Raw genomic sequence first — 23288 nt, forward strand, 5'->3', positions numbered from 1 at the left:
CTACTTTATACAGCTCGAATTTCAAGGTGAGAAAGCCCTCTACCCTACATATTGACCTCAACTCTCATTTTCATTACCACGATAATTCAATTATAATTTATGCTAAAAATTTACGTTTATCATTTTTATATTCGTTTTGTTTTTTTGTTCATTCTGAGACTGAAAATCAAGCTTTTGATATATATAAAGTGTATAAATTTGTAAACGGGTCAATGACGTGACGTTAATTATTTGTTTGTGTCCGTATGGTTCAATTAAATGTAAAAAGGTTAAAATTAGGGATGCATAATGATTAATTACTTTTTTTTGTTTACATATATGTGTGTGAACTGTGTATAATAACTTTGTATAAATGCACTCACATGCATGTATATATTTAAGAAATGTTTACATGTGTATATACATTTGTATATTATGTATAATTTATATTATATATATATAAATACTTAATATATAAATACATATTTTTCTTAAAATTATACATGCATGTGTGCATATTTATATATAGACCGTTTCAGCAGTAACAACATAAACAAGCCTTGCCTTGCCTTGCCTTGCCTTGCCTAAACGTAGTTTATTTATATAACAAGCAAAAAAACAACACATAGATTACATAGGAAACCAAAACATTTCTTATTTTCGACGAGGCATTTGTTCAAGAAATCAGTTTAGCAACTAGTCAGACCATTAAAAAAAGGAAACCGGAAGTAAGGTTCAGATCCAGACGTGTATCACGTGCGTCCGATGAAACCGTCTATATATATTATTATACACAGTTTACACACATATATGATGTAAAAAAAATCTGCTATAGATTAATCGCGATTAATCGTTATGCATCCCTAGTTAAAATTTCAAAATAACTTTGCAGATTACTTGCATACATTCTCTTTTTTTGAGGACCAAGTCTAAAATTTCTGGGGTTTTTTTCATTTTAAAATAATATTTGGGGGATAATTGCAAAAATGTCAATGTTGTGTAACCGGTCTGTGTCAACTGGTGTAACTAGTATTTTTTAAAATGAAAATATAAATATATTCATTAAAAAAATGTGGAATAAAATATAATCATCTAGTTTAGTGTAATATGATTTTTTTCCATACATTTTGACATAATTTGTCAAAGATTATTTAGAAAACAGGGCTGTTTTCAGCATATGTCAGGACAAATATTACAAAAACGCATTAAAATTTACATTTAGAAATAACTAATAAAATGATTACATTTTAAAAAGATTATAATTTTTTTATGATTATGCTTAGGTGCAATCAAGGTGGATAAAATATTTAATATTTCTAATTCTTTGGCGCAATTGGCAGTTATCCCATTTGACATTTTCAGGTCCATTCAGTCTTAACTTTCATAAAAATGGTGCAAATGTAATTTTTTTTATTGCATAAAATCAACATAAATACACTATGTGCATTGAAATAAACCTGATGCATTTTTTAAAGGTTTTTGAAATTCTCATCTTAACCATTTTTGTCACTGACCCAAATGCCATTTTTGCATTGTGACAATACAGCCTTTTCGAAAACAATGATGTGTTTTTATTTTTGTGACGCAGTCATGTAAAGCATGGAGTATAGTTTGTTTTTAACGTGTACGTGCATAGCCTTGCAAAGCATTTTTTATTTGACTCGTGCACGTTAAACACATGTGCAATTCGACAAAATGCAATGCATCTCCTGTGCTACTGTACATACCACATTCTCCTGTACGCGCATGTCTGACCTATGCGTACAAAGTACACACAAACCCGATGGCGCACATACTAATCTGATGATGAAATTTGCATCACAGGCACTGTACGCAGACCCTTGCGCATGTGTGAAAACTGAACTATACTTCTTGTTTTACCCATTCAGCCCAAAACAAAATGCTGGACACAGTGTACCATGGTTGTTTTTGCTAACGTAAATAAACATGTGACGTAAATGACGCATGTAGAAACATTTTACTCATGTACAGTCCTCGGTACTGGGACGTAAGCATTTTTAATGAGGATAAACAACTTCTGGAAAATACCAATGTGGACATAAAGCATTTTTAACACATGTATCTGGATTAGTGTAGATGAAGCCTTGGGAAAATGGCTTTTATTGGATGCTATCACAATCTATCCAACTGATATATACACTCCAAACTTATTGTTTTCAAGTAATACATAGATTTTATATCAAAATCATTTTGACAATACTGTAAGTTTACCAAAATGATGCCAATTAAAGAAATAAAAACATTATAAAAACAATATTTCTACCTTCTTACTGTAAGTACAGCTCGGTTTGGTTAAATTTGCATTCTTGTGATGTTCATTTATAATGTTTTTTTAATAAGGAAATAAATGTTTACGATCACTTTTATTTCCTAATTTGAACCTAATACTGTTTTATGTTTTTGGCAAGGTCCATATTGACCCTACGCGTGTTCAAACATCCTCACCTGTGTGTGCGGGGTTATGAAATTTACAATCTTATTAACAGCCAAATGACCAGCTACCCATGGCCAGCTGTGGAGCTCTGGACTGAGTTTTTAGACATGCATCATAACTATAAAGTATCCAAAAGTGGGGTTATTCATTTAAGCCAACAGGCTATGACACATGTCCTCCCTACCCTCACATACAGTGCTTTAAAATTGCCCTCTCCCACGCTTGGAAAACTCTCTGTATGTACTGTATCCCTATCCCGCACACACATATATAAGGTCGGATTGTGAAAATGACCCCGTGACCTCAGCGATACTCTCCTAGCGTGCTTATGTCACCTGTTCGTGCGCCAGCATTTAATGCAGCTTTCCGGCTTGGCTTCGTGTTCTGTTATTCGAATGACGCAAGTCATTCATCCACTTTGAATGATTCTCATGTCATTGATCCCACGAGACTCTACGCGGCCATAAACGTAACTTATGGTTGTTATTGATGTAATGAATGTGAACAGCTAAGCTGTTTCTAATAGCGCTTCCTGCAAAGACGTCTCAAAGCAAATGAATCGCGTAGAAAGAAATGCATGGAAAACAAAATAGCAGCTCATAGCGCAAAGTACAGTATAGTGCTACAGCGCTGGATAAACTATTCATTACAAAGTATCACTCAAGCTACCCTATTGAAAAATGTGTTGAGTTGTTGGCTGCAACTTGTTACTAACTATAAAAATCTGGGTTGTTTCAACCCATGGTTGGGTAAAATATGGACCACCCGAACTAATGGATTTAAATTAACCTATGCTAAGTTGGGTTTGTCCATATTTTACCCAAAACAGCCCAGCAATTTTATTGGACACTGAACCTATTTAAAGCTTTTCAGCCTGATCTAACTGGAATTCGTACATATTTACGAATTGGCTAATTCAAGTATGAATTTGTACAAAATGAACCCTACAAAAACGTATGATTATTATTAGGGCCGGGACTTTAACGCGTTAATTAAGATTAATTAATTACACAAAAAATAACGCGTTAAACATTTTTTACGCATTTTAATCACAATTATTTTTGCACCGCAAAACGTTTCTCACTGGATGAGTATCGGCGGACCGATTATACTGGAGCACCAACTAGCGTTCATCATGACTTCAGACAACAACAAACCACAGTGAACATGAACGAAGAAGCTGATGAGATCTCTTTGGTTGGCCCCGTGGATGGGATTTTTTTTTAATAAAAAACGAACGAATGGATGCGTTGATAAGAGCATAGTTGTGTGCAAGCTATGCAACAAGGAATTTGCATGTCACCGCAGCACATCGAGCCTCAAGTATCATCTCAATGCAAAACATTTAGCAGCTAGCGTGGATGTTGGCCCGACTCCGAGTACAACGACTTGGTTGAACAAAAATAAACAATATTTTGTTGCTTAAGCTTATGTATTCAGTCATTATTTATGGTATACTAAAAATCCATGTGAAAAAATAACTTCTCAATGTTCTCAGGTCAAATATTTATATGTGATTAAAATGTGAATAATTTCGATTAATTAATTACAAAGCCTCTAATTAATTAGATTAATTATTATTTAAACCAATAATGAAACCCCACCTCTAACCCCAATGTCGCAGGGGCAGAAGCAAATCGTACAATGTTATCATACGCATTAATACGAATTAGCCACCTCGTAAAAAAACATACAAATTGCTATAGACCGTTTTATCGGACGCATGTGTGCTGATGCGATACACGTCTGGATCCGAACTTTACTTCCGCTTTTGTTTTTTTTAATGGTCTGACTAGTTGCTAAACTGATCTCTTGAACAAATGCCTCGTCGAAAATAACAAATTTTTTGGTTTCCTAGGTAATCTATGTGTTGTTTTTTGCTTGTTATATAAATAAACTACGTATAAAGAACTTTGTTGATATTTATTCTTAGCGGAGTTTACCGGAAGTTACGTGCGGACCACGACAGCCGCTTGTTTATGATGTTACTGCTGAAACCGTCTATAACAGTGGTTCTCAAACGTTTTCAGCGTGAGGCCCCCCTTGTAGTGCATTTCTTCGCGGCCCCCCCAAAGAAAATTTATTACAAATTTGTTCTAAAATGTAACATTTTAACTAAACAAAACATATAAAATTATTAAAAGTAGTGCTGTTGTTTAGTAGCCTTATATATATTTTTTTGTTTAAATACATAGAATTCATGATAAATTCATGTATTTTATAAAATGTCATAAAACTGGGGCCCCCTGGCACCATCTCGCGGCCCCCAGTTTGAGAACCACTGGTCTATAAGATTGTGTTGAACTATTAGACAATATTATTCTATGCTTTAGAAAAGAAGCATAATTAAATCTGTGAATCATTTATTTGATCTGAATCATGCAAATTAACAATGATTCACTAAAATGAGCCTAACTTTCCGGTATTACATAAGAAAGTGATATTTGCTTGGGCGTGCATGTACTTTATGAACATATATATACCAAAAAATCCTGGGTTACTTTCAACCTAGCACTTGGTCAAAAAGGGATGACCCTAGCAGGTTGAGTTGTAATTGTACATAGTATGCTGGATTGTTTAAATCCATTGTTCAGTCAAATTCAGTGGCGGCCGGTGACTTCTTTTTTCGAGGCCGCTTGATGATAAGTTCGTCACAACATGTATGTAGCCTGTCGAGTATGTGGTTCCTTTTTCAAAATATGTGTTCTGCACGTCGAGTGAACCTATGTGCATCACGTGTCTTGTCAAAATAAGTGCCTGCTGCAGACGCGTCTAAAGGGTTTATGATAAAAGAGACGCTCGCGTTTGCCAGATACTCGCATAATCTCATGCGTAATCAGAGTTTACTGCTAAGGGCGTGTACTTTGTGAACGTGAGCGTCTCTTTTATCATAAACGGTTTTGACGCGTGTGCAGCAGGCACTTATTTTGACAAAACACGTGATGCACATGGTTCACATGACGCAACAAACACATATTTTGAAAACACGAGCAGCACACATGACACTCATATTTTAACTTTTCGCCCCTCGGATAAGCAGTCATGAGCCGCCATTTTCTGAGGTTAATTTAACCTGACAGCTTTTTTAGAGTGGCATAGCTGTAAATTTGTGTGTGCACAAAGCAATGCCAAACCACTATTTACTGGAAACATAAGTTTGTATCTTTAAAGGGACATTTTCCTCATTTTCCAGCTCCCCTAGAGTTATACATTTGAGATTTACAGTTTTGGAATCCATTCAGCCGATCTCCGGATCTGGCAGTACCACTTTTAGCATAGCTTAGCACAATCCATTGAATCTGATTAGACCATTAGCATCACGCTAAAAAATATTGGTATTACGCAGCGTCTGAAAATAGTCCCCTTGGTAACTTTCAATAGCAGGGGACTATTTTCGGGCACTGCGTAATATCATTGCGCCTCTTGCAGCCATGTTACGGCAGCAAAGTCTTGATTATTACGCCAGAATGAGAGTATAGTTCCTAGCCATATCTGCCTAGAAAATCGCAACTTTTAATTTTCCATCGGTCTTAGTACACGATATAACTACAGAAGAGTCAAGTTTTAAATAGGAAAAATATCAAAACTTATATTGGTTATTTTTTTGCGCGATGCTAATGGTCTAATCAGATTCAATGGATTATGCTAAGCTATGCTAAAAGTGGTACCGCCAGACCCGGAGTTCGGCTGAATGGATTCCAAAATAGTAAAAATCAAGTGTTTAACTCTAGGGGAGCTGGAAAATGAGCATATTTTCAAAAAAACTAAACAAATTTAGGTCAAAAAGAGAAGAAGCCAACCCATTGGTTGGAATTTAACCTATGCTGGGTTGTTTCCGTTATGTTGTTTTAACTCATTATTGGATCAAATATAAACATCATTTAACCCATTTGCTGGGCTCGTCCCATTTTTTACCCATTGCTGCATTGAAAATAAACCAGCATTTTTTAGTGTGTATGATATAGCGTATACTACCATCTACCATGACATTTACTAACAGCACAATCGTTTGTTGTGTCATACTTTGTTGCGTTCGAGAAATGTTGAGCACATCCGTAAGGACATCTCTGCAATTCTTTGCCTGGTCTGATTTCTTGTTTCGTTCCCACATTCTTGCCATCTCCAGGGGCCGGGGTGGTTGTGTTCAACTACGCTTTTCTTTGATAACATCTTTCTCATCCTATTAGTCTGCTATCCATTGCACCAGAGGCCTGCGTGTGAGGTAAACATGCTCTTTTTCACAATTAAATTGGTCGTTAAATGGATTTTTTCGGCAATAATAGGCCTCAGCAAGATGCATTGTGGCTTTGGTGCAAGTAATACTACACAAGACCATACTTTTTTGAGGGATTTCTTACGATAGAAAAATTTTGTCCGGTTAAGTATTATATTGTCACATACTGTAGGTACTTTGTTGGTGTGCTGCAGCATGTAATGAACATGGATGTGTTTTATTCCATGTGTACCTTTGGTCTTATTTTAAATAGCATATAGTTCAAGAATATATAATACACATAAGGGTGATAAAATCTGCACCGTGTTTAGAAAAATAAACTAAAATAAAATAGAATTTTTACCATATCACACACGTTGAAGTAAAATAACTCTGCCAGGCATTTACTGTACTGTCCAGTCTCATAAATGTCCATTGGTTATAATGTAAAACATCTGTTTTAGACCCAGTCTTCTCACCACGTCTTTTATACGGCTCCGGTATTATAAAGCACATGTCATATTCGTTCAAGCTACACTGAACGAAAGAAAAACAAACAACGTTTCAGGTACCAAAGGGTCATGCTTGGAAAACTACAGTACATTTACACTAAATACTGAAACTGAACTCTACGTATGCATACAAAGCCACATATTAATACTTGCGTGCTAAAGCCACAAATACAGAAGCTCAATGCCATCACAGTGGTGAGTGAGGTTGTATAAATTCGAACCCCGATCGTCTGCTGAGTTGAATGCATTATCGCACTCATTCGCCAGGACTGCACACTTGGGTGACGTTTCCTCTCGCACAATTCAGAGCTGTTACAGTTTCAGGGGCCTGCCCTTGGCCTCAATCTGCCTTTATGGCTCGCTGAATGCAAGCTCTGGGGATTAGCCAGGTCCTTCAAAGGCCATAAGAGCCAATGACAGGTATCCCATTACCCCCCGCACACAGAGAGACGGTCCAGGTGAGAGGCACAGAGGCCATGGAGGAGAGCAGAGGTCAGGCGGGGACAAAGAGAGACTCAGCCAGGGCCCCAATCGCTCTCTGTCTGTGTCTGCCAGATCTAAATATACAGGCAGCTCTTTCTCATACGGAGGTTTCATGTTGAAAATGTGGCACTCAAAGGGGGAAGATAAAGACGTATTTTACGAGTTCGCTAATTAGTACAAAGTGAATCGTACAATTTTCGTAAAAAACATCACAGGAGCGAAAGTGTGGTCGTACGAATTAGCCACCTCGTAAGATATGTACAAATTGCTATGAGATTGCGCTGGACTGTAATATGTACGAATCTTTCTTCGACAGAACCAGCCCAAACAACTACCATACTGTAAGTAGCACCCTGCTATCCATCAAAAAAAAAAAAAAATGGAGTTCTACCATTTGGATTAGAAACTCTGATCTCTTTCTATAGGAGTTAAGAGATAAGAGTTTCATCCCTGCACCACAGTCAGTAAAAGATTCTCACACGGCAAAGGAAGTCTTTCATTAGTCAATTACTGTCCAAGATAAAGAGACCACTTCCAGAGTCAATGGACCCGGGGTCAGAGGCCAGATGACATCATCAAGCCCTAAAACAAGATCCCGGAATGTCCGATTTATCCACTCAATGGTTCACAAAAGAGTAAAGTGAGACTCTTCGAGTCAGACAGTTCACTTCATTAGCTTATCGGAGGCCTCTTTAATAGCAGATGAAAGGACTGGGTACGCAATGAAATACTAGCTTGCTGAATACTGCGCTATATACACTAAATGTCTATAATAAGTATGTGAATCGTCTAGTGTAGTTGTCAGCTTAAAAATAAAAAGGTTATTGCACATTTTTAATTAAATAATATATAATTAATTTAACATTAATTTATTTAAAAAACGTTTGATAGTCATATCAAAGGAAAACATCACGGTTTTTCAATATTTTACTATGTTCTTACTTCAACTTAGACAAATGAATACATAGCCTAGCTATATTTTTTTCAATGCGTGCACTTAATCTTTGTACAGCGCATCGTGAATGTGTTAGCATTTAGCCTAGCCCCATTCCGCCATAAAATATAGTTCTTATTTTTTATCCACTTAAAAAATCGACAATTTTTTTTTGTGCCACCATACTAACTCATGTAACTATGTAACAGTCTTTACATGGAAACATGAAAGTGTTTGGTGGTTTCTAAATTCATCCCTGTTTGGATCCTAAGGAATGAATGGGGCTAGGCTAAATGCTAACACATTTATGACGCGCTGTGCAAAGATTAAGGGCACGCACTGAAAAAAGGTAGGGATGTATTGATTGGTTTAGGTTGAGGTAAAAACATAGTAAAATATTGAAAAACGGTGTTGTTTTCCTTTAATCAAAACTGCCTCTCTATCGCCACCTCTGTTTGAACTATAAAGTTGCAAGTTTTTTTGCTAAGTCATTTTCTGTACTGTACATGCGTTGTGCTTTGCACCACTACTCTGCGTAGATTAATCAGACGTCTGTCAATATACATCGACAGAAGTACATCATGAAAGTCATATATCCCAAAAAAAATGTAATTCATATCTATACAAGTAATATACTGTATATGCCATGTTTGCTCTTCCTTTTGTTTACGGATGTGACGTAATTATGCAAAAATAAACGAATTTTCCAAACTCACTTTTCCTGTGAAAACAGACCCAGACACCTATCATCATTATAAGCGTACCATTGTAAATTGAGGTAAGGTGTAAAAAGTTATTAACTCAGATCCTTGCACCATTAAAAAAAATTGATCATGTGACCTCTCATCATGTTTCCTGTCAGTCGTAGAGGCAATCATAGGTGTCACAGGGCGACGGAGTTCATCACAGAGCAACGTAAAACAATTTTTTCCGGCCTTAAGCTAAAAGTATAGTCCAATATTTACGTATATGTTAGGGTCCGCGTACAGTGATGCAAATTTCATCATCAGAATAGTATGCACCGTAGTATTATGTAACCCAGATGCATTGCATTTTGTCACAATGCGCATGCGTCAAACGTCTGTGTACACGAACTAGGCTGTGCTTTCGACTGTGCCATACGTTCGCGTACACGTAAAAAAAGCAAACTATACTCTGGGCTTAAAGGGATAGTTCACTTTAAAATGAAAATTCTTTCATCATTTACTAATCCTCATGTTGTTCTAAACCTGTATGAATTTGTTTTTTCTGATGAACACACAAGAAGATCCTTTGAGAAATGACGGTAAACACACAGCAGCAAGTGACCACCGACCTCCATAGTAGGAAAAATATTTTGGAAGTATTGTGATAAATGACTAAGAAAATATTTTGATAAATGATGGTAAGCACACAGTTGATGGTAACCATAAAATTCCATCATATTTTTTTATTCCTACTATGGAAGTCTATGGTCACTTACTGCATCATTTCTCAAAATATCTTCTTCTGTGCTCATCAGAAAAAAGAAATCCATACAGGTTTAGAACAACATGAGGATGAGTAAATGATGACATGAATTTTCATTTTAAAGTGAACTATCCCTTAAAGGCTGCATTGCTCAATGTTTGACCAGATCAGTCTTCTTACAAATGAAATTCACAAATTAAAATACAAAGTTAATGGATTTAAGACCTTCAAATGCTGTTCATTCAAGCGAAATTTGAATTAATGACCTCTTGGGCTCAAGGCAAGAAATATTTCTTTGAGCCACATCAGTTCATTTTGAGGTTGAGTGCTAAACCCTCCTAAGCCTGCAAGCCTAATATCCTCTCCGCTCTGCCGTGAAGACCCCGGAGGTGCGAGAGGTTAACAAGGACATGATCTGGTGTCTGTTCCCGTAAGGTGCTTAAATGAAAGAGGTGGCACGGATATAAAGCAGACCCCATAAATGGGCTTTTCTTTAATCAAGGAGAAGGGTGTGCAGCAATGCCTCCAAATCACGCATCGCTTCCTTTGCCAGTAAGCAACGGAGCTGTTAATGACCCGAACAGATAGTTACAAGCAGATTCAAGGGCTACTCTGTGACTCAAGGCTGCTGTTGTTTTACAAAAAAGCCCCAGGATTAAGACTGAGGTCATTGTCGAAAGGCTGCTAATTGCACCAAGTTGCATGAGAAGAGATCCATTCGCTTGCCAAGATGCAGATATGCTTGTTCTGACTTAAAACAGGCGAATGTGATGTTATGTATGGTTATTACTACTCCATTACACCCATGAAAGTAGACGCAGTGCTCATTCAAGTTTAAGTTATCCAGAATCTTTGTGACCCCAAACAACGACAATTACCCAAATCTAGCACACAAATCTAAAAATTGTAAACTACAAGGCTGTAAAGGTTGTGTTGCAGTGACAACAGAGGACAGAGGATTTGAAATGGGGCGACTGAGCATGGACGAGGAGTTCCACTTGGTCAATCCGAAGCAATATGGTTTTCCATGGTTGGAGTTCGCTCTGTTTCAAAGCACTGAAATGAGACGAACCGAACAGGAAGCTGACAGGCGGCACAAAGGGGGCATCAGGTTTTTGTCAGGTCTGTCAAATCACTCAGCTTGCGAGAGAGGCCTTGACCTTAACATTATCCTCCACTGGGGATTTCTGGCCCTCGTCCACTCAACCTTGCTCACCTGAAACTTTGCAATCGAAATGACTGGAGCGAAGTACTAAGCAGGGGTCCAAAATAAACACCTGCCAAATGCGAGTAAAGGTTGGCTTCGGCGAGTAAATAAACCATTAAATGCGGTTCTTTATAAAGTCAACGGCCAATTTGTATGTGGGAAAACTCGCATACTCGGGTTTGGCCACAAAAATAAACTAGATTATACATTTATTAAAAAAACTAATTTATTATAAAAACAATTAAAATTAAATTTATTAAAACGACAAAATTCATAATCATTGCAGCGGGGAGACAAAACTCTGGATTTACGATAGCTTCACATTTAAATTATATCAGTAGCATGCTAAACTCTGGTGTTGCACCTTTTTACTAGCAAAGATACGTTCATAAATATAAACATATTATATATTTACGTCTCAGATAAAATTTCTTCTTTTTTCTTTCTTTACTATGTCTTACCTCAACTTAGATGGATTAATACATACCTATCTTTTTTCAATGCGTGCACTTTATCTTTGTACAGCACTTCTTGAATGTGTTAGCATTTAGCCTAGCCCCATTCATTACTATGGCTCCAAACAAAAGTTTTATTTTATGCCACCATACTTACTTGTGTCACTACTCATGTAACAGTCTTTAAATAGGGAAAACATGGAAGTGTTTGGTGGCTTCTAAATTCATCCCTGTTTAGATCCTAAGAAATTAATGAGGCTAGGCTAAATGCTAACACATTAAAAAGGCCCTGTACAAAGATTAAAAGTGCACCCATTGAAAAAAGATAGGTATATATTATTTCGTCTAAATTGAGGTAAGAACATAATAAAATATATTGAAAAATGTGGTGTGTTCCTTTAAAGAGAAGCATTTAAGATATTTTATTGATTAATATCTTTATTGTGTGCCAGCCACCAAAGGGTTTGCGACTATACAATCGTATTTTTGTTACATAGTTACACATTACCGTTTTTGTAATTGATCTACTATGATACAGTAAATATCGTAATATAGATAATTACCACTCAAACTATGCGGGAAAGCTGAGTCAAGCTTTGATAGTCACTTCCTTTACAAACAATCCCCATAATTAATATATGCCATGTTGCATGCCACAGTATCAACTCTCAGTAAATACCTGTATGAGCACACACATACAATAAATACAGTTTATGGGCCAATCCCGAAATGATTCCTTGTGCTGAATAGCCGCGATGACACTGTCCTTGTGTCACATTAGGACAGCAGATTTCAGCAGATCATAATTACTTTATTTCTTTAGGTGGTGAGATAAAGCTGTTGAAATAACCTTCAGAGCAGCCTGCGCCTGTTGTTATTGTCACATGATTTTATGCAAACAAACCCACTGTGAATGGTGCATTATAGATAAAGTTTGTCTGTATCTCACCGTGGACTGTTAAATATGCGGTAAGATGGCGGAAAGAGTACACTGTAAAAAAATTCTGTATAAATAACAGTATTACTGGGTATTACTGGCAACTAGCTGCCAGTAACTTACTGTAGATTATACATTTATGTTATTTACTGACAAAAATTTGTTTAAAGATTAAAGAACATAAAACATTTTCTGTCTTTATGTTCTACAGTAAGTTACTGGCAACCAGCTACAAAATTACAGCAATTTTTTACAGTGTATGATTTTATCACAATAAAATTGCTATCTGTTATTATCAAACATTTTGAGATATAATCACGCCATTACCACGGTGATAGCTGTTTGCTTCTTATTGTTTGTTTTTATGCTGTTTCTCTGACAGCAGATGACAACGGGCCGGAGCTGCTGACCTCGGCGTGGATCCGGCCCAGAGTTTTCTGCTGTCTGGGTTGTCAGAAATTACGAAACACATTTCCTAAAGTATGACATGTTTAAATGGTGTTTTCAAAATAAATGAGCAAATAAGTAGTCACTGCATTTCTACACTCCCCATTTTTTTTTAAAAAATATGCACATTTGTCAGCTTCCCTAGAGTTAAACATTTGATTTTTACCGTTTTAGAATCCATTCAGCCGATCTTCATGTCTGGCTGTATCAGTTTTAGCATAGCTTAGCATAATCCACTGAATCTGATTAGACAATTAGCATCACGCTCAAAAATAACTAAGTTTCGATATTTTCCCTATTTATAACTTGACTCTTCTCTACGGTAGTAACATCATGTACTAAGATTGCAGAAAAATAAAAAGTTGCGATTTTCTAAGCCGATGTGGCTAGGAACTATACTCTCATTCCGGCGTAATAATCAAGGACTTTGCTGCCGTAACATGGCTGCAGCAGGTGCAATGATATTATAAACTGCCCGAAAATAATCCCCCGCTATTGAAAGTTACCAAGGGGAGTATTTTCGGGCACTGCGTATATCATTGCGCCTGCTGCAGCCATGGTACGGCAGCAAAGTCCCTGATTATTACGGCAGAATGAGAGTATAGTTCCTAGCCATATCGACCTAGAAAATCGCAACTTTTAATTTTCTGTTGGTCTTAGTACACGATGTAACTACAGAATAGTCAAGTTTTAAATAGGACAAATATCGAAACTCTTTGGTCATTTTTGAGCGCGATGCTAATGGTCTAATAAGATTCAATGGATTATGCTAAGCTATGCTAAAAGTGGCACTGCCAGACTGGAGATCGGCTGAATGGATTCCAAAAAGGTAAAAAGCAAATATTTAACTCTAGCCCATTTTAAAAAAAAGTGGAGTGTCCCTTTAAAATGAATTCACAATGACGAAGTACACTATACTTATCTTATACTATATTTTAAGTGATCAAAGTTCTTCTGTGACAAACTAAGGATTCAAACCTCGGGCAGATGAAGGTACAGTAGGGCGCGCCTGCCTTCGGTGACTAAGACTATGACTGTTTATTGCTGTTTTTACAAGTCAGTCAGCTGTGTAACAGTGTAATCCCAATGGAAAAGTTCACAATGGGTGTGCCACATTCTTACCATGCCATATTTTAGGGAGCTATCTTAGATTTAAGGTCTGATCAGGGATTTAACACGACGTTTTAATACCTCAGGGCTTACTTTTAATGACCGATTAATAGACAACTGATAGATAGTAAGCCGAGTAAATGGGAGAGCCTGTCACTAATAAATACAATAAACTTAAATAGCCTATATTAAATTTGCAAAGAAATCCAATGGGAGTCTTTTAAGTCAGTATTCCCTGTATCATGTCAGATTTTGAGAAATCAGTGTAATAACTGTGTTTCCACTTTTGGTATTATTCCAAAATATCAATAATTTTACAACATTATAATGGGACAGGCAAAGAATGTGTTATAAATGCATACAGAGGAATATTAGTCAAGTCTCCGAGATACAAAAGTTAAGCATGAGAGCCCTTTCAAGTCAGCACTGCCCGGTGCTTGAACCGCGTCACATTGAGACCAAGTCTGTCTGACTGTTTCATTCGCCTCCGAGCTGAGAGAGGTGGACCGTGTTGCCTTTGGCAAATGTTAGTCAGCATATGGAGCTCTATGAGTGAGCCAAGCTGTGGGTTCCCAACTGATCTAATTAATACTTGTTTTACATCCCTCACAAAAACATAAAATAATAATAACAGTGCTAATGACTTCTCATTTAGGATAAAATGGCCTTGGGTCAATTTTCTTTAAACATTACCCAAGCTGAGTGATACCTTTTAAACCGTAAATAAGCCCGCCAGTAATTGCACTACTGGGTATATGGAGTGCCCAAACTGTAAGGTTAACGGTAAATATACATTTTTCATGAATTGGGCCATCAGACTAGACACTCTTTTATGTAATTGGTAGTGATTGGCTATGGCAGTTTGTTACCGAAGATCGAAATTTACATTTCCCGTATAATTAATGAATAAGTTTACCAACAAATGAAAAAAAATGTGCCAAACTGGGGCAGTACCATTTAAAACGGTCCAAATATGTAGCATTTAGGTAAAGAAATGTATACATTTTGTGCCAATACGTACCTCTGAGGTAATAATATTCACTCTTTGGTACCAATATGTAACTCTTCGGGTGCAAAGGTGTACTTTTAAATTTTTTCTGACAGTGTACAGAGGAAGTTACCAAGCCCCTAAGGTGACATTGGAGTAAAAAAAATCTAAAGTGTAGTTTCATGTGCTCGCCGGAAACTAACACGTTAGTTTCATGTGCTTACGCGAAAGTTTCACGTGAGCGTGCAAAACGTGAAACTATCGCATGCGCATGTGAAAGCGAACGTTTCACGTGCGCGAGCGAAAGTTTCACGTGAGCATGCAAAACTAAACGCGGTAGTTTCATGTGGGCACGCGATAGTTTCACGTGAGCACGCGATAGTTTCACGTGAGCACGCGATAGTTTCACGTGAGCACGCGATAGTTTCACGTGAGCACGCGATAGTTTCACGTGAGCATGCGATAGTTTCACGTGAGCACGCAAAAGTTTCATGTGAGCATGCCAAACTAAACGTGGTAGTTTCATGTGGGCACGCGATAGTTTCCCGTGCGCACGCGATAGTTTCTGGTGTGCACACGATAGTTTCACGTAAGCACGTGATAGTTTCACGTGCACACGCAAAACTAAACGCGATAGCTTCACGTGCGCACGCGATAGTTTCACGTGAGCACGCGATAGTTTCACGTGAGCATGCAAAGCTAAACGCGGTAGTTTCATGTGGGCACGCGATATTTTCACGTGAGCACGTGATAGTTTCACGTGAGCACGCGATAGTTTCACGTGACCACGCGATAGTTTCATGTGCGCACGCAAAATTAAACTTTATTTCATTTTTGCTCCATGTCCCCTTAGGGGCTCCGTAGGAAGTCAAATCAGGGAGAAAAGTCAGACTGAATAAACGTACAGGTGAACCCTGTAAAACTATGCAAGAAGATGCACATGAGCTTCACTGTGCATTAAACCTGATGGAAGTCAGAAAACTCTCAGGGTTTGCGTTAATTTGTCTCTTTTTCATTTCTCCAGGGCTTGAAACACCTGGCAAGAGATGAACTTTTCTCACCATACTCTGGACCACTGTCCATCGGAAGGATAAAAAGCCTGGATTTGTACGATTTTCTTTCCTGGCACCAAAACCTCTAAGAGGCCCCCATAGTCTAGTGTAAGCAACATTCCTAGACTTTCCAGAAGTGTCTGGAATCACCTAGCACCCCTGTGCCCTTTACCGCTCCAGCTGTCATTTCATGACTAGGATCTTCTTCCACGCTCCCTCACTCGATCCCTTAATGCATTTACGATTTCATCTAATTTTGGATGACCGTCAAGACAATCATTTAATTCCTTTTCTTCAGCAGTCTGTAAATCGGACCCATGTGCTTAATAATAGGCATAAATTGAAAATGGTTATTTAAAACATTTTTCAAAACTGGCATATAAGAGCACTCCACTGATGATGAATATGACATTATGTGAATTCATGTTCGACATAAGTTTATGCGCAAGCATTCAGTCGTACACAATCTCTCCTCTGTGGCATCTAGGCGTTCGTGGACCGACAGTGAAATATGTTTTAAATAATTCCACAATATATTTAGAACGGGTGGATGATTTTCTTCCCGTGACTTAGGTCCAAACCCAACACACCTATGAAATCACGGTAACATCTAAAGTGAGATGCAGAAAAGCAAGAGGAAAACTTTGTAAACATGACACAACTCAGCCGAATACAGCCGGAATGGAAGAAGGAGCGCGGGAGATGGAGGAAAAGGCCTGGCAAACTGCAAAGTGGCCATATTTTAGCAAAAGTGACTTCTCTGATTATCCCCGTCACATGACTTTATTTCCTTAAGGGCGATGTTGTTGCCTGGACTCAAGTCAAGCATTTGATGTCCTCAACCACATACGCCCAAGACTTCAACAGCGTTCTGTTTAAAGCCAAATGTTAAGGGAAAAAAGAGTTAAGCTGGTTGCGTCTGCCAGCAAAATTTTAAAAGTACCTGCAACATTAAAAGTCAAAAAGAAAACAACGTTTGTAAAGCAAAATTCGGGGTTACCAGGGTTAAATTCTATTATCTCATTCACCAATCCACTATTGATATTAAAGGGATAGTTACCTGTCATCATTAAGTCACCCTGAAGTTGTTTCAAACCTGCATACACTCTCAGAAATAAAGGTACAAAAGTTGTTACTGCGACAGTACCCTTTCAACAAGGTACACCTTTGTACCAAGAGTGCATATTAGTACTTCAAAAATGTACATATTGGCAGTTCAAAGATACATATTTGTACCTAAATGGTACATATTAGGACCTTTTTTAAAGGGTACTGCCCCAGTGACAGCTTTGTACCTTTATTTTTGACAGTATATATGTCTTTGTTTTGATCCACAACCAAGCAGATCTGGGGCACCATTGACTTCCATAGTAGAAAAAATAATACTATGGAAGTCAATGGTGCCCCAGATCTGTTACATGGGTTATTCAAAATATCTTCATTTGTGTTCAGCAAAACAAATACATTTATACAGGTTTGGAATAAAATGAGGGTGACTTAATGATGACAGAACATTCAATTTTGGGTAAACTATCCCTTTAAGTGGTGTTTGATTATGTAGATTGTATTGACTACGTTGACAGACAAATAAATGGCTGATAACTGTGAAAGATAAAAATCAATTTTAGTCTTTTGACATTCATATAATTTTAATCCTAAAGTACAGAGTGCCATTCAGCATAAATTTTGAAACAATTCACACAATTATGCAACCCATTTCCTCCGGGGTTTTAATATCTAAAATCAGCGTGCAATCAAACAAAACTTGGGCTTAAACTGTAGGTTTTTCTTCTACAAAAAGGTACAAAAGTTGTCACTGCAGCGGTACCTTTTCAAAAAGTATACTTTTGTACCTAAAAGGTGCATATTGGTACTTCAAAGAAACATATTGGTACCTCAAAGGTACAAATCTGTACAAAAATAGTGACCAAAACTTGTGTACCTTTCTATTTGAGATTGTATAATTGATAAAAACCTGAAAATAAAATTAAAGAAGTCTGAGTAAAAGTACTGACAATGTGTATTATTGCAAGCAATAATGAGATACTGGCATACAATAAAAATGCTTTTCGCTGCAAAAATGAGATTTTAATTAAACTTTTTAACATGTTTTTCAATAAGCATATCTAAATTTCTTTAAAACAGGATACATTTTCTTTAAAAGCAAGACTTCATATGTTTTATCTGTGTAAATTAAGTATATTTTGTGTTGCTGCACTGTGTTTTAAGCATGAACTTATCTTACAGTACAGTATTGCATCTTTAGTAAATGTATATCTTGCTTTAACAAGTTTTAGATACTTTAAAATAAGATAAAAATGCAATGGTTTACGTTTTGGGTTCAATCAAACTCCATCCCACCCCATTTATCCTTTTCTCCATAAGTCTTTTACATGGAAGCCCTTCTCCCCTCAGCTGTTCCAGTCTGGATTTTGCTGGGATTGATACAATATTTTCCTACCTCAATTAGCCAAGTGCCCGTTGACTAATTCCAACTGTTTTTGCACCTGAGAGTTTGGGAACGGGAGTTGGAAAAAGTGAGAGGGAGAGTCAGCGCGGAGCTGTTTGGGCAACGCGGCAGTGTTGACGGATGCTGAGGGCTACGGAGAGGGCAAGGCGGGCGGCAGCAAAGCAATATCAACATGATCAATGCAGATGCAGGGGAACGCTAAAGAGCGAGCTGGGAAAGTACTTGCACAAACTCTATTTAATTTTATGTTAAGGTCTGTTTTGAAATTTAAAATTCGTACATGCAATCCTATTTTTTTTTTATCAAGACAAAGTTGAAATAACTATTTCTAACACCAATCATGGAGGCCTTAGCCAATATTGGGAAATTCAGTGAGATTCATAAATGCAGGATATCTTTACTAAAAGGAACTTAATTCAGGGACAGGAAATGAGAGGATGGTTAAGTAAATGTAAAAGCAAATTGCCTCTGAGCCCTGCACAACTTCACCCGTCTGTACCAAGCAAAAGCATGCTAAGCTGATCTGACACAAGCAAAATTTGGAAAGCATGAGTTTGTCATGCAACAGTTAAAAAAACCATTAAAAGCTACCTGGAAAAATACTTTTTTACATTAATGCACACAAATGGTCATCTCGCTGTGATCTCTATGTCCCCAAAAAGGTAAAAAGTTAAATAAACTGACAAAAAGTAACAATAATGCAAATGCAATTGGGGTATAGTGTCAATCTAAATTCTAGGAGCATTTTTATTTTTGGTGAAATATGGGATCAGGCACATCTAGACGAAATATTACTCTATGCTTTGTAGAGTCCAACTGCACCTGCTATTTCAAGATGTCCTGTTCTTGCACATTTCACATTATACATTTAAAATCACTTTGAGACCAAACTTACAGCAAACCTTAAACTCATCCTTTATTTTATAGGCCAGTAGTAGGCCAAACTACCACAATTTCAAGTTTTACGGGCTTCACCTTCCTAGAAAGTGATTATATATCTTCAGCGTCCCATATTCACCTAGCAAAACTTTTTTAGAACTACAAGCAGAAATCCTAAACAATAAAACTGCAATAAAAAGTGAAATGATAAAGAAGTCGATGGAAAGTCATAAAATAAGCTCCACGCCCTTGCTGCAGGTACACATAAATAGAAACAAACAATAGACGTTTACTCACTGTCAGCGTAATTCTTTCGCCGGGTGCCGTCAACCTTCCCCGTCTTGTCGATGCAGAGAAAGAACTTATTGGCGGAATAGAGGCGACGCAGGCGGACGTCACCCTCGAGATGGTTGTAGCTTCTGGTGTGCCGCTCCAGAGTCCACGAGCAGTTCGTACCCTGTGCCAGAGCTTGAAGAGGGTCATGCCCCTGCGCAGGTGGGCAACCTCCAAAAGCAGAGCAAGCTAGAAACAGCAGGTACAGGCATATCAGGAGAGCTGACCCAGTGGAGGTAAGGTCGGAGAAGAGACCAAAGGCGGTGCGTGTCCATCTGCACATGATGGGTCAGACTCCCAAGGTGCACCTTGCACAAGTATTCGGCATGATGCTGGTCTTCGTTGGGCAATCTGCCTCACGCAGACCCTGTTAGCGGGAACATGGGGTAAGAGATCCTTGGACCAGGAACCGTGTAAACAAAGCAAAGTGACCAGCTTCAAATGATTAAAGAGTATTACTCTTTGATCTTGTAACCAGATGTCTGTGTTTACTGCTGCCAGTCTTGCTCTTCAGAATGAATGAGAACTTTCCAATTCCATCCCGTCTCAATCTTCTTCGATTTTCCTGGAGCGAAACCCAAACTTGTGTCCTGTGTGATGGCTGCACCTTGCAGGGCTCAGTCCTCCCAGCCAGGGGCAGAACAAGGTGAAATGTGAGGCTGCCTGACCCGTGCCTGTGAATGAGCTGAATGAATGAGAGTGTATTTAAATGAGAGAGAGAGAAAGCTTCAAAGAGGGAGAGAGAAAGAGAGATAGAGGTGGCCGTGAGAGCAAATCTGACAAAGTGAACGAGGCAGTAAAGCTGTAAATGGGTGTCTTTCTCTCTCTCTCTCTCTCACTCACTCTCTGTACCTTGGTGTCTGCGTGCTATTTGGTGGGGTGGCTCAGTTCTTTCCTGCATTTTATTCAGGGCAGGGCTTGCATCTGGGGGACTGGGTGGGACCTGGATTATTCATAATCACTTTAAATGTCACTCTCAATATCGTTCTACTATGCTGTTATTCCCTTTAGGAAAATTTATCATTGTTAGATGTGCCAATGTGGGGAATGTACTGGAATATAGCACAAACAGAGCCATATCAGTTTCATACCCTGTCTTTATTTTGGCAAGTGAACCAAGGGATAAACAACAGCTCTGTCTTTGGAGGGGTTAAACATCAAGTGAGTGACGGGTAATAAATCAACTCGACGTAAAAGCAGGGAACTAAAGTTAGGGTCTTTACGACCACTTTAAAAATGGATAAATTTAAGCGACAAGTCTTTTCTATACTGTGGTCTTTATGACCTATAAGGACATGCGTTGGCATTCCCAACTCAAAAATCATGTAGCCATACTGACGACAATATGTAGCACCACTTTAGCCAGCCCAGTCACACGAAATTACGTACCTATAGACCGTTTCATCGGACGCACGTGCGCTGACACGATAGACATCTGGATCCGAACATTACTTCCAGTTTCGTTTTTTTAAATGGTCTGACTAGTTGCTAAACTGATCTTTTGAACAAATCCCTCGTCGAAAATAACAAATGTTTTGGTTTCCTAGGTAATCTATGTCTTGTTTTTTTCTTGTTATATAAATAAACTATGTTTAAAGAACTTTGTTGGTATTTATTCTTAGCGGAGTGTACCGTAAGCTACGTGCGGACCACGACAGCCGCATGTTTATGTTGTTACTGCTGAAACCGTCTATAGTCAGGTAATATTTGATTCTTTTTCGTGATACTGTCACGGATTTCCGTGTTTTTCCGTGATCGTATCACGAATTTCTGTGTCAATGTGTCATTGTCACGTATTGGTTACTCAACTGTTTTGTCCTATTTTCTTACCATTGTCGCTTTGGTTTAGGGTTAGATTTACATAAAGTGACATCCCTACCTAAACCTAACTCTAACCCTAACGCCAGGCGACAATGTTTAGAATTTAGAAAATATAAAAAAATAAATCAGAAAAAATAGTAAAAAGTGACATCCTAACGCAAACATCAAATCTAACCCTAAACCATAGCGAAAATGGTTTGAAAATAGGAGTTGAGTAACCAATACGTGACAATGACACATTAACAGAAATTCGTGATACGATCACTAAAAAACTCAGAAATTCGTTACAGTGTCACGAAAAAGAATAAAAAAATGATATGACTATAGGTACATAATTTGTAGGCATAGCACCAGATATGGTTCTATATAGCACATTAGGGTTCTACACAGGTGCTATATGGTTCCCCTTTACGTTTGTTTATAGAGTGCTCATCTGAATGCATAAGGTTATGCTTTACGGCAACAAGTAACACTCTAGTCGATATTTGTCTAGAGTCCAAAACCTAATTTGTTTAGTGATTGTAGTGCATCAACCGCCTGTGTTTGTGCACACTATCACATGAGGCATCTTCGAAGGGCTAAAGCTTTTACACAAAACGAATGTATACTTGGCTGACGCGAAGCTCGGTTCTGAAGAAGCACTAACAACCTTTTCAAAAGGCTCACGGTTTTAATGATGTGTGCCGCCAAGGGCACAGGACGGCTTTCAGGGAGTGAAAATGATGTTGAGGTGTGTGTTTTACAAGAAAGACTCACGGTCACTTCACACTTTGTTGCTAGTTAACTAACGGGTCTCTGAAGCTTTAGCACTCATTGATGGCCTATAAAAGCACGTGGAGACAGTAGTCTGCGGTCTTTCAGCTTCCCGTAGTCGTTCCCATCTGCTTGGTCATACGGGTTTCTTGCTTATGTAAACTCTCTCGCGTCATCAATTTGGGCCACATACATCATAGTCCTTCACCCCAAATAAAGCTAACTAAACTGGACTCCCCCTATTCCACACAACGTCTACTGTATATCATTCCTTTAATGTATTGTATCATATGCCTAACAGCTTATTTATTGTAGGGCCTTTCAAGGATGCCCCTCCAGCGCACCCAACCACCCCGGAAGTCCACAACATCCAAAATCCCACACCCTGCTTCCTTGGAAATTGATGGTAATTAGAGTCCTTTGGGGCAATGTAAGATGTTTCACTTAGAAGTTTGTCTGCCCCGAGACCAAGAACAAAGTTGTGTCCCCATATGAATGTCAGATGTGCTGATAAACTCCTCGGTTTATCATGTGGATGCAGTCCATGCAGTGTTTACTGGATCAAACATAAACTAAACCAATTTTTCAATGTGATTCACTGTCATTTTTTGTGATGTCACTGTTTTCTACATAAAATCACCCTAATGTTAAGAACATTCTGTGAAAATATGACCTTGATATCCTTAATATTGACTAGGTCCATGTCAAATGTTAAATCACTTCAACACATCGCTGGCCGTCAACAGGCCTCTACATAGCTCCCATGATGCCATGTTACGTCTGTTGCGCCTTGAGCTGAGAAAATCTGTGC

The 23288-nt window shown here is 38.1% G+C and overlaps 1 protein-coding gene across 3 annotated transcripts in view; it reads right to left on the reverse strand.

Annotated features, from left to right (window-relative positions):
- Nucleotides 1-21440, reverse strand: part of fgf22 (fibroblast growth factor 22) — a 30947-nt gene extending 9507 nt beyond the window's left edge. Inside the window, exons 1-2 of one of the 3 annotated variants that reach the window (XM_055218480.2) lie at nucleotides 20363-21440; nucleotides 19868-20270 (exon numbers count right to left, since the gene is read on the reverse strand). In XM_055218480.2, coding sequence (XP_055074455.2) covers nucleotides 19868-20186 — 319 coding nt within the window. In that variant the 5' untranslated portion in view covers nucleotides 20187-20270; nucleotides 20363-21440. Of the gene's footprint in view, nucleotides 1-19867 lie in introns of all 3 variants that reach the window. The other 2 variants (XM_055218476.2, XM_073861839.1) reach the window with 2 other exon arrangements.
- Between the last annotated feature and the right edge of the window lie 1848 nt (nucleotides 21441-23288).

Source organism: Misgurnus anguillicaudatus, chromosome 23 (assembly GCF_027580225.2).
Source record: "Misgurnus anguillicaudatus chromosome 23, ASM2758022v2, whole genome shotgun sequence".
In the NCBI taxonomy this organism is placed as follows: domain Eukaryota; kingdom Metazoa; phylum Chordata; class Actinopteri; order Cypriniformes; family Cobitidae; genus Misgurnus; species Misgurnus anguillicaudatus.